The 12722-nt window shown below is 41.5% G+C and overlaps 1 protein-coding gene across 2 annotated transcripts in view; it reads right to left on the bottom strand.

The window, feature by feature from the left end:
- ANAPC1 (anaphase promoting complex subunit 1) overlaps window positions 1-12722 on the bottom strand; it is a 146610-nt gene that overhangs the window by 66223 nt on the left and 67665 nt on the right. For both annotated transcript variants that reach the window (XM_040351087.1, XM_040351088.1), the window contains 7 exons: window positions 12311-12389; window positions 11255-11288; window positions 11090-11160; window positions 7952-8130; window positions 4634-4860; window positions 3147-3265; window positions 2647-2918 (listed from right to left, as the gene is read on the bottom strand). In XM_040351087.1, the coding sequence (XP_040207021.1) occupies window positions 2647-2918; window positions 3147-3265; window positions 4634-4860; window positions 7952-8130; window positions 11090-11160; window positions 11255-11288; window positions 12311-12389 (981 nt within the window). The remainder of the gene's footprint in view (window positions 1-2646; window positions 2919-3146; window positions 3266-4633; window positions 4861-7951; window positions 8131-11089; window positions 11161-11254; window positions 11289-12310; window positions 12390-12722) is intronic.

Below are 12722 nucleotides of genomic sequence, written 5' to 3'. Positions count from 1 at the left end.
CAAATGTCTCCCCTCTGTCTGTTATAAAAACTGAAAAACTGCAGATTCTGTGGGTGGGTCTGTTGTCTGGAGCTCGGTGGGTGGAGTCGTGATGTCAGTAGACTCCCCGCCCTCCTCTACACTCCCCTTGTCAACATGCATTTTGTCCTATGTATTACTTACACTGAATTCTGCTATGATCACTAACATCCAGTCAAAATCCAGAAAAATAACCACATGACTTCAGAAAAGGAGTGGGGGTGGGAATTAAAAAATAATGCCCGTCTCCAGGCTAGTGCATGAGATATGTAAATAACCTGTCATTCACAGCAAGGGGGTGGAATGGACCAAGGTTTTTCTCTGTAAGTCCGTTTTATCTCACTGAACAATAAAAGAGGATTGCTCAGAGCTGGATTGACTCTTTGTGGCAAGACTGGGCACAGATGATAGGAAATATTTTACTCTACATTGTGACAGCAAAAAAAAAATCTGGTTTACATCCACTTTAAAATATTTAACAGGTTGAGAAAGCAGGAATTCCTCCCTCCAAAAAAAACCAATATAAAATTGTTGAATGTTTTATATTTTTTTTTTACAGACTGGTGTCATGTACCACTGAAATCTAGTGGTGTTTAAATCTGCGTCTACACAGGGGAAATATAACCAAACAAATGAATCTTTACCCGTGTGTTGATGCCGATCTTGTGTAAGGTGAACTGAAATGATTTCTGGCTATGGGCAACTTTCCCTTTATCCAGCAATAGTACTAGTTGTCAATAAACAAGACTGTATATTGTTATTCCTCATTCAGTTAACTAGTGATGAGAAAAATATGTGAGCTACTTCTACTGATATTCCTGTGATGCTGACCTTCTGACTTCACTGCTATGAAATCACTGAGTTAAAGAAATAAGCAAATCAGGAAAGTCAGAGAAAATTTAGAGGTTATTATCTGCAAACATTTTAGGATCAATGGCAAAATACTGAAGCGAGAGGATCAGCAAGACCAACAAATACAAAGTACAATAAAAAGGGTCTTGGGGAGGCTCTACGACACAAAACAAAATGCAGTTGTTACTAAAGGAAATTCGACATTTCTCTTGTTATATAATCAGGGGAATGAATGGACAATCAAATTACTAAAGTCAAGGGTAGGCCATACATTATCACAAACCAAAATAGCTTGATTTCCCCATATACACAGTCAGTGTTGCTGTAGGGAATATCTCCTGCAGTGCTAATGTGTTCTGCCAGTGGGTAGCGCAGAACAGAATTGATTGGGCGAAAAAAGAAAACAACTTCAGTACAACCAGCCTACCCATAGACAGATGAAAATTTTCTGCTGAACCAGCCAAATTTCGATCCATCTATGGCCAGCTAAGAAAAGAGACAATGTTTTTTTTTTGTTTTTTTACGAAAGGCAAATCCACTTTGCACTACACATGCAAACTACAAGTGCAATGTGCACTTGAATTTTCACTTAGAAGTACAGTCGCTGTAAATCTGAAGGGTCGATCTGAAATGAGGGGAAGCTCTGCAGGTTTTACTATCCAATCATGTGCAAGCTAAAATGCTGTTTTTTATTTTCCTTGCATGTCCCCCTCGGATCTACAGCGACTGCACTTCCAAGTGCACTTTCAGTGCAATTTCAAGTGCACTTTGCACTTGTATAGCTAGATTTAAGTAGAGCGCCTTAACTTTGCGGCGGCGTAGTGTATCGTGTTTACACTACGCCGCCGTAAGTTAGCGAGGCAGGTACATGATTCACAAAGTACTTGCCTGCTAAGTTACGGCGTAGCGTAAATCGCGCGGGCGTAAGGGCGCCTAATTCAAATTCGGCTGAGGGGGCGTGTTTTATGTTAATGGAGGGTGACCTGACGTGATTGACGTGATGCGCCGTCCGTGTACATATCCCAGTGTGCATTGCGGCAAAGTACGCCGCACGGTCCTATTGTTTTCGAAGTGGATGTAAATCCCTATTCACGAACGATTTACGCAAACAACGTAACATTTTCAAATTTCGACGCGGGAACGACGGCCATACTTAACATTACTATTCCAGCTATTTGATGGAATAACTTTAGGCCTGAAAGTGCGTTACGTAAACGGCGTATCTTTACTGCGTCGGGCAAGTGTACGTTCGTGAATCGGCGTATCTACTCATTTACATATTATAGGCAGACCACAATGGAAGCGCCACCTAGCGGTCAGCCTGAAAATTACACTTTAGGATACGACGGTGTAAGACACTTACGCCGCTCGTATCTGAGCCTATCTGGTTTCCAGAATACGCTTAAATTTGCGTCGGCGTAGATTCTGAGTTAGGTCGGCGTATCTACCGATACGCCGGCCTAACTCTCTGTGAATCACCCCCGTAGTTTGCCTTTCATAAATAGCCCAAAATATGTAAGTTTTAATTAGTGGATCTCCCTACTGTAGTCAACAGACATGAGTTTAATTGCCTGGATTCATCCACGTGTTATGTATTCATAACACGTGTTTCATTTAATGTAACCTAAATGTCTCTATAGAAAGATTCCTGCCTAGTGCAATATGGCATATATGATATGCACTTTTTTGAAAAGACATCAGTGGAAAGTTCAAGCCCGGAACTTTAATTATGGATAACTACTATTAAACTTTTTTTTTTGTGAATTGTATCTTTACCTTAGTTAAATAATCATGGATGTTCAATGTTGCCAGTTTGGTGAGGTGCCCATTGAGACCCAAAGCCATGAGAAAGCCAGCATACTCGTTGGCCAGCTCAGCATTCTTTGGCTTGTTGTAAACGATCCAAGCAGAGTCTATCTGAGACGCTGGGGCAATTTTCAGACCAGCAGCCACTCCATTGTGAAAGCTTGCCCAACATGCCATGTTTGGTGGGACATCAATGTTTCCACTGTTGAGATCAACAGTTGTGTTTCTGGGAGGAGCTCGTCCTGCCAATTAAAAGGGAAGTCATGTTTCAGTGTTCATATCATTAAAAAGAATAGCCCTAAAGAGATAGAAATTATATGCGAAAAATAAAAGAAAAATATACACAAACTGAGATAAGAGTCCAAGTGAAACACAGTATCCCACAAGCTAACATTTTCACATTACAAATCACACAATTTTTCCATTTTGTAAATTTTTGTCTATTCTATGTAGAATAAAGGCAGATATACCTGTGAGGTTCAGTTTAGGAATAGGCAGCGGTTCTGTAGGGACTGGGTGATGGGAAAACAGCGTAAACATCCCTCTGCCCAAAGGCAAAGCCATGGTCCTCTGACACAGTTGTAACAACCTGCAACAACATTTAGTATATGTTATTTGTTTACCAGTGGAAACATCAGCCACCCAATTAGAAAGACACCCTATAGTATTTAGTTTTGAAAAAAATCAGGATTCGAATCCAGGCTTTGAAAAATTTGTAATTACTCTGGGCCATATTCTTAAAGAATTTACGCCGGCGTATCAGCAGATACGCCGACGTAAGTCCGATTCTAAGGCCGTCCTATGTTTAAGTGTATTCTCAAACTGAGATACACTTAAACATGCCTAAGATACGACGGCCTGCGCCTTTGTATCTTGGGCTGCAATATCTACGCTGACCGCTAGGTGGCGTTTCCTTTGCGGTCAGCGTAGAATATGCAAATGACTAGTCACGCCGATTCTCTAACGTACGCTTGCCCGTCGTAGTGATTTTACGTTGTTTCCGTAAGCGATACGTGGTGTAAAGATGCCCCCTAGGTGGCGTACTCAATGTTAAGTTCGGCCGTCGTTCCCGCGTCGAAATTTGAAAATTTAGCGTCGTTTGCGTAAGTCGTCCGTGAATGGCGATGGACGCCATTTACGTTACCGTCAAAACAAATGACGTCCGTGAGACGTCATTTAGCGCAATGCACGTCGGGTAATTTACCCGACGGAGCATGTGCATTACGATCGGCGCGGGAGCGCGCCTAATTTAAATGATCCACGTCCCCTACCAGGATCATTTGAATTAGGAGTGCTTGCGCGTGTGGACTTTACGCTACGCCGCAAGTTTACAGGTAAGTGGTTTGGGAATCAGGCACTTGCCCGTTAAACTTGCGGCGGAGTAACATACGTTACGCCGCCGGAGATATCTAAGAATATGGCCCTCTGTAACTAGTTTGTTTATAGTACAGCACATCACTAACTCTTTCATGCTATACAGCAGCTCCTTAGGAGTGTATGGGGTTTATTTTCTGCAACAGTTATCCTGACAGCAATATCTAGCAAAGCTTCAGATGCTTTTTTCTTGGGTTCTGCTCATATCATCTGGGAATGCTTTTGTGAGACAATACAACTAACAGTTATAGAAACTTCCTTCTACTTTTAGCCAAGGGAAGGACATATGAGTTTTTTTCCCACTCCTGGGATCTGTATTTGATGTTGCACACAAAAAGCTGAACATTTACAGCAGCTCCACAAATTAAAACTAGATTATTACTACTCGCTACAAACTTATTTTTTCCAAGAGTTACAGTAATTGGGGGAAAATGGCAGAACTTTGGGCAGGGCTTATACCCTAAATACTGTTGTATCCACCGATGATTGCAATGCTCCCTCACCCAAATTTCCCATAAAACACATAAAAACTCTATAAACAGGATATCAGATGAAAATATACAAACATCAAAAGTACTGTTACCTGTTCTCTTTCTCTTCTAAGTATTCATGATCGCTCACTTCAGGCATCTGAACAACATTCACGCGTACAGGATGGGAACTTTGTAAAAGCCTGCGTACTTCCTGCACACGCAAATCTTCACTCCATATCAATGACATTACTTCCTGGTTTAAATCGTTCATTCCATCATCCTCCTCTTCACCTTCTACTGTAGGGGGAACCTCTGTAGATGGTACTTGGCCTGTCAACTGTAAAAATGGTAAGAAGAAATAAGTGTCAAACAGAGTAAATGCAGTGTGCAATTGCCAGGTGTAAGACAGATTGTGAACTGACAAAGTGCTTTCTTGAATGTCTAAAAAGACAGCATTACAATGCTTTTCCATACATCCAGTGTTTTTTTAATGTACCATAAAAAGTATAATTTACGGTACCCATATTACATACTTCTACCTAACTCCAAAGTATTTATGTAATTTATACCCAAATTCCAACCCTATTTCATGTCCCAACAGTTAATACCTGTCAGACCATGGAATATTTCTACAGTCTTCAATAGTCCACCTTTGGTCCTTTCAGTGCACACTGTAAATTAAAGTGATTGTAAAGTCTCCTAAAAAAAAACAAAAAAAACACAACAAACATGTTATACTTACCTCTTCTGTGCAGTTGGTTTTGCACAGAAAAGCCTGGATCCTCCTCTTCTCAGGTCCCTCTTCGCTACTCCTGGCCCCTCCCTCTTCGCTACTCCTGGCCCCTCCCTCTTATCGAGTGCCCCCACAGCAAGGAGCTTGCTATGGGGGCACCCGAGCAGAGTCACAGCTGTGTACATTCAGAGACGAAGCCGCCAACCCGGCCCCACCCCTCCCTCCCCTGATTGGTTAAGTGGCTTTGACTGACAACAGAAATGAAAAACGAACAAGGGGCTAAGCACAGATTTGCAACATGTCAGGAATTTCTCTGAGATATTAAGGCTAAAGTTCCACCCAAAAGTGTGTGTGTGTGTGTGGGGGGGGGGGGTTTGACGGGTACCTGTTTTTGACAGATACCCTTCCCTACTTCCAGGAGACTCCGCTGCAGCACTGTCCCTCAGAAGTTCGGCCCCCTCCTCCTTCCTGCCCTGCCGGGCCAGTAAGAAAGGGGTGCGCTCTTCACGCATGCACAGTAGGAAACCGGCGGAAAGGCTTCACCGCCGGGTTCAATTACTATGAATGGCAGCGGCAGCACCCGAGAGCCGACCAGAAACTTGGCTGGGGTGATTGTCCCAATATTAAAAGTCAGCAGCTACAGTATTTGTATTACTTCTCTGGCATTAAGCCCTGCTTCTTCTTCAATAAATATCAGACTGTGTATGAACACCTATGACTGTGAATCCCCAGATTTGCCTAATGGTTTAAAGGTTAAAGTGCTAAAAAATGCTTCAAAGCACAATAATAAGGGAACACAAAAGACCTGTGGAAAATAGGCCCTGGCCCTTAGGAAAATGGAAAGCAAGCTGAAAAAGGAGAAGAGTAATGCTCCTTGCCTTGTAGGCTATACCCCTCTCCGATGCATGACAGTGTTTAATGTTATCTTAGGTCTTGTTTCTGGTTTCAAGTAGGAAGAGGTTTTTCCCCCTTCTACCTTTCAGTGAGACATTATTTTCCTTCTTATATGACCTGGCTTACAGCAGTGTCACATCATGACCCAAATAATTAGATTTCTACTAGATTTAAAGAAAAAGATTGAGAGATTTTGCATCTTAGGTCATTTACAATACAAGGTTTTCCTTGCCAGGTTAAAGTGATTGCAAACCTTTACATAAAAAAAAAAAAAAAAAAAAAAAAAACACATACTTGCCCCAATCCTATTCAGCTCTATGGCCCGGATTCACAAAGCACTTACACCGACGTATCTCGAAATACGCAGCGTAAGTGTAAATATGCGCCGTTGTATCTATGCGCCGGACTCTGAAACCAAGATACGCCTGAAAATAGGCTTCATCCGACCGACGTAACTTTTCTACGCCGGCGTATCATGGGCGCATATTTACGCTGGACGTAGGTGGCGCTCCCATTAATTTCCTATTCAAATATGGAAATGAGGGAGATACGTTAATTCACGAACGTACTTGCGCCCAGCGCATAATAAACGCGGTTTGCGCAAGTCGTACGTCCGGTGTAAATTTTTTTTCCCATAGATGAGGCGCAACCCATGCAAAGGTATGGACCAGGGAACACAAGCCGTCGTATCTTATGTCGTTTACATTGTACGTGAATATGACTAGGCTTAGGTTACGTTAACGTCGTAGGCAGTGATCCGTCGTATCTTAGAGAGTAGTTCCAGCGTGATTCTGAGCATGCGCACTGGGATGCATTCACGGGGCGGCGCATGCACCGTTTGTTATTCGTATCTTTATGGCGCTCGGCCCATCATTTGCATGGGGTCACGCCTCATTTGCATGGCTCACGCCCACTTCCACTTACGAGGACTTACGCCTAAGAAACCCAGCACAGATTTGGTGGCAAGTGCTTTGTGAATTTGGTGCTTGCCTCTCTGCGCTGCGTCGGCGTAGCGTAAAGAAGATACGCTACGGCAGCATAAATATGCGCCGATGCATGTGAATCCGGGCCTATGTGTTCATAGACACAGTTCACATGTGCATGTGCACCAAGTGTAAAGAGATTCTCACATCAGATATATTGTTAGTGTAAAGTAATTAATAATAAATTATGGAACCAGAAATGTTTTGGCTTAAAAATGAAACATTGGGTTGATATCATGATTTGTGTGCAGATTTTATCAAGCAAAAAATAGTTTTAAAGTATATTCAAAAATTGTATAAAATTATTTAAAAGGCGAAGTCCAGCCAAAGCTCGTTTGGCTGTACTTCTCCTATGGGTCACAGAAGTGCAGTTAGTTTTGCACTCCTGTGACCCGTTTTCGGCAGAGAGCGGGTTGAATTCCACTCTCTGCTGATGTCACGGATGTCAGTCCAAGCACCGCATCATCTCAACAATAAAGTCTGGACCTGTCAGGTGCCTGGACAGACACCCGGCTCAGCCTCACTGAGAGCTGCCCCCGCCCCCTCCACAGACCAGCGCTCCAATGAGGGAAGAGGTGGCAGAGCAGAGAGCAGTGACTGACAGTCTTCAGCTCTTAGAGCTCTGAGAACCGAGCAATCAGCAGTGTTTGATCGCGTGGTTCTCAATGCAGAGGCGCTGGGGGACATGGGTCTGATGCATGGGCTAGGTAAGTATGAATCCGAAAAAATAAAAATAACAATTCTCTACTTCTTTTAAAAAGCCCAGTAAGGAAAAAAGCATTTAGCAGGGTAAATCTGCTTACTCAGTTTCCACTTACAGATTTGCTCTGGGGAAAGTTTCCTTCACAGGCTTGTTTGGAGAGGTCTTGGCGTCCAATGAGAAGGCAGACTGACTCTGGCCAATCAGAAGCAGGATGTTGTCGGCACTGGTAGATGGCATGTCTAATAGGAAGAGCAACTCCAAAAGGCAGAGATTCTATATCTTGTAAGGAAAATCCTAAAGAATAAGGATAACAAATGTATCATAAGCAAAACTTAATGACTAAATGCGTTTTACAAATATTTTTATGTCTGGTCATACTATACAAGGCAGCTTTAACAGTCTTGCAATCACAGACATTAAAGTTGAACTTTAGCCAGAAATGTAAGTTCTGATAGATCACTTCATGTTGGCCCCTTTTGCAGGTGTAGCCATGTAAAACATTAAAGGGTTTGTAAAGAAAAAACAAAAAAAACATGTTATACTTACCTCCACTGTGCAGTTCGTTTTGCACAGAGTGGCCCCGATCCACATCTTCTGGGGTCCCTCGGCGGCTGTCTCTGGTCCTCCCCACAAGAACTCCACACATTCATGCGAACTCCCTCGCATTGTCCTTGCGGGCGCGCTCCTGCGATACAGCGAGCGGCCATAGCAGCTCACTGTATCACTCGGCCCTGCCCCTCAGCGCGGCGCGTCATTGGATGTGATTGACAGCATCGCCAGCCAATGGCTGCGCTGCTTTCAATCCATCCGCTCTAGCCAATCAACGGCCAGGCTGAGCGGCGAAGAGGGTGTCGGGGCCGAGCGCGGGACTTTCGAGGGGTCAGATAAGTATAACAGGGGGGCGGTATATGTGGAAGTTTTTTCACCTTAATGCATAGAATGCATTAAGGTGAAAAAACTTTTACCTTTACAACCCCTTTAAAAAAAATTATAAATGCACATATGTTTGCATGTCGAAAAAATATAGAGATGAGAAAATGTGGAATAGACTCCCTCAAAAGCTGGTTCTGTTAAAGAGGTAATGTAATAGTAAAGAATGTTAAATTGTTATCAAACTGTTATGGGTTAAGTTCCACTTTAAGGTTTTAGTGAAGAGGGCTAAAAAGCTCTGCCCTAATCATCTTACTACATTAAATGCAAAAAATAACTAGTCTATTTACGTAGTCAATTTTGGACCGCAGTCCGTTGACTTTATGGGCACACAACAATCATAATTAGTAAAAAAAAATATATATATATTATTTTTGCAGAATTTAAAATCCAGTTACTAAAATCAATCAAAAACATCTAGTAGCATATTTGAACCTATGTGTTGCTAGGGGTGATGGCCCCTTAAAGTATACAATAACCATGCAACGCAACTAGCGACGTAAAGTAACCATAGAAAAGGGTGCCACCATCCTTTCACATGGGGCTCGACATGTTTCGCGCAGTATCGCTTCTTCAGGAGCAGATGGTGCAAAAGTAGAGGTAAAAAATGCTACAAAGACATTGGTTGGAAAGGGGATTTACATCACCCACACAGCATACATGTTAGGCAAGTGTGAAAGATCCATATAGCATCAACAGGTAAACTCGGGTTACATATATGGCGATAAGCTTTAGCGTAAGCAAAGGAAAACGCCTCTTAAATGCAGTAAACGTTCTACCATGAAGCTAGCACTTCTCTCATATCAACACCACTTTTGTGCACCGCCTGAATTAATCATACATACTAACAAGTGGTGTTGATATGTGAGAAGTGCTAGCTGCATGGTAGAATGTTTACTGCATTTAAGGGGTGATTCTCCTTTGGTTACACTAAGGCTTACAGCCATATATGTAACCTGAGTGTACCCATCGATGCTATATGGATCTTTCACAATTGCCTAACATGTATGCTGTGTGGGTGATGTAAATCCCCCTTTTTAACTGATGTGTAGCATTTCTTACCTCTACTTTTGCACCATCTGCTACTGATGAAGCGAAAGTGTGCAAAACATGTTGAGCCCCATGTCAAAGGATGGTGGCACCCTCATTTATCATTTACAGCACTAGTATTTTGCATGGTTATTGTTGTATACTTTTAGGGGCCACCACCCCTAGCGACACACATGTGAAAATATGCTACCAGATGTTTTTAATTGATTTTAAATTGGGGGGAAAAAATGATATATATATATATATATATTTATTTTACCAATACAAGTGTAGTCCATTGGCTGCGGTCCAAAATTGAGTAAATATTCATATTAATAAGATGTGGCACTTGTTTAAATATTTTGGATCAGCGAAAATCTATTACACCACCTAATGTTTTTCTTTGGTAATTTTTTTCCCCTTTGCCATTTAAGCTTTTTAGGTTTTCTAGCTTACCCTGACCCTAACATGTGACTGAAATGGCATGTATCCAATTATATAGGTACCATTGACAACACTAATACTCGAACCTCCGATTATAGAATCTGCTTTCTATTGAACTGATGCATTCTCAGGTATAGGACTTAAGTTCACAAAAAAACAGGAGCCTCTACTGTGTGTATGGGACAGCTGGTAGTCACGTTTTCCTTTTAAGGCACTATGTTTTAAATACAAAAAACACATTTTAAATTCTTACAAACCATTACAGTATAAAGTTGTATTTTAGAAAAGAATACATTTATGTAGGAACCTTTGTATAAATCTCAAGGATTAAATAACCTTTGAAAAACTTCTTAAGACCCCTTTCACACTGAAACGCCGCAAAAACAGCACTAAAAATGCTGGTCGTTCTTGCGGTGCTTTAGCTGCGTTATTCGAGCGCTAGCGGGACTTTTTCCCCCCCAAAAATCCAAAAAAACACTTGTTTTGCTTTTAAGGCGCTTCGGAAGCGCTGCCCATTCATTTCAATGGGCAGGGTGGTTTTTGGAGCACTTTTTACACTGCTCCAAACCCCCGCTCCCCAACAAAGATGCTGCTTGCAGGACTTTTTCTAACGTCCGGCAAGTGCACCCCAAGAGTGTGAAAGCACTCATGCAGATGAATGGGAGGCAGTTTTCAGAGGCTATTTCTAGCACTCAAATGCCTGAAAACTGCCTTAGTAGGAAAGGGGTCTTGTTGAAATGATTCTGACAAAGATTTTTTACTTGTTTATCATCTGAAACCATACATTTCCCTTACCTGATTAGCAATTTGACTAAAATCATGGAAAACTTAGAAAAGCATAAAAACATACCTATGTCACTCATCCAAACAACTAGCTTTTCAGAAAGATCAGAAACCACTGGGTTGAATTTTATGCTACATCTAAAAAGAAAATGTAAAAGGAAGAAAATATGAGTAAATCCAAATCATAATCAACATAAATAATGTATGCTTTATACTACTGTATTTTTCAAACCTTCTGACGTCCTCCTGCTGCTGCTTTCTCTGTCCTGAAAATATAAACAAGTCAAAAAAGCATATTAGTGATGAGGTTTACCATACTTCGACTTACGGCTCAACCAAAAGTATTTTATTTGGATAGAGGGGGGAAGAGTTTGATTATATATGAAGTACTGAATCCGGTTTTATTTCAATTAAATAATTGTCTCCGTTCTTTGTACACTGTGCAATTCCTGTCACCCAGTACAACCTTCAAGCAGACAAGACCTGCAAAAAATCGTGCCATCACTGTCTATATCCCCATTTGGAAGATGGATTTCCCTCACTTCCTGTTCGGTCTACCGAATGAACAGGAAATTACCCGAAATGGGGCACAGAAATACATTTGTGACAATGGTTGTAAACCCTTCCACACTCCCAAAAAAGAAAAAAAAGTTGGGCTTTAACCATTTGCCTAAAGGGCACTTTTACCCCCTTCTTGCCCAGGCCAATTGTTACTTTTCTTCCCACAAACAGAGCTTTCTTTTGGTGATATTTAATTACCACTTTCTTTTTTTGTTGCAAAAAAATAAAAACCCCAAACTAAAAAAAAAAAAAAGGCAGAAAATTTCGGGAAAAAAAATGCTTGGAGGTGATTGTAGCCGTATTTGTGCCCTTACAACAGACAATTGAGTACTGTTCGTGATACTTTTCCTCTTTGCACCAACATACAATTTTTCAGGACACGCTTTCGGGGTATGTCCTCTTCTTCAAGGTCCCAGCAGCATCTGCTAAAACTTTTGTGAATCAGTACTACTGGGACCTCGAAGAAAAGGACATACCCCGAAAGCTTGTCCTGAAAAATAGTATGTTGGTGCAGATATAAAAAGTATCCTGGACAGTACTATATTGTTTCTGGAAAAAAATTAAAAATAAAAAGTTTCTTACTTTCTGTCCGAAAATTTTGTAAATCAGTAATTTTTCTCCTTCACTGATGGGCACTGATGAGGCACTAATATGCAGCAATGATGAGCACATATTGGCCTCACTGATGGGCACAGTCATGATTTGATTATAAACGCAATTTACTTACCTGCTGTTATTTTGGACAGGTATTTTGAGGTATCATTTGACACTGCATTCTCATCCCCACGTATATACAAAGCAACACTCTGCAAAACATGACAGGAAGCACCTAAATATACACACGTAAAACCATAACCATTGGGAAAGATATGTCAAAGTAGTCAAAAGAGAAAGCATGACTTCAGGCAGAAAAAAATGGTAGCAAATGACATTTAAACCAGGTTAGACATCCCAAAATAACTGTAATTTGTTTATAAAGTCGGTAGGGGAAGAATTTGTTTCGATTTCAGCCTCCTATAATCCCAAATATAGCAGAACTCAGGTGAGGAAAGGCAGTGCTAAATAATACTCAGCATTCAGGGAGGGGGGGTAGAGGGAGGGGATTTGAGGAGAGAGATGTAAGTGGGGGTTTCCCCCTT

Source organism: Rana temporaria, chromosome 4 (assembly GCF_905171775.1).
Source record: "Rana temporaria chromosome 4, aRanTem1.1, whole genome shotgun sequence".
NCBI lineage: Eukaryota > Metazoa > Chordata > Amphibia > Anura > Ranidae > Rana > Rana temporaria.
The sequence above is the reverse complement of the archived record's forward strand: the minus strand, read 5'-3'. Positions and strand labels throughout refer to the sequence as shown.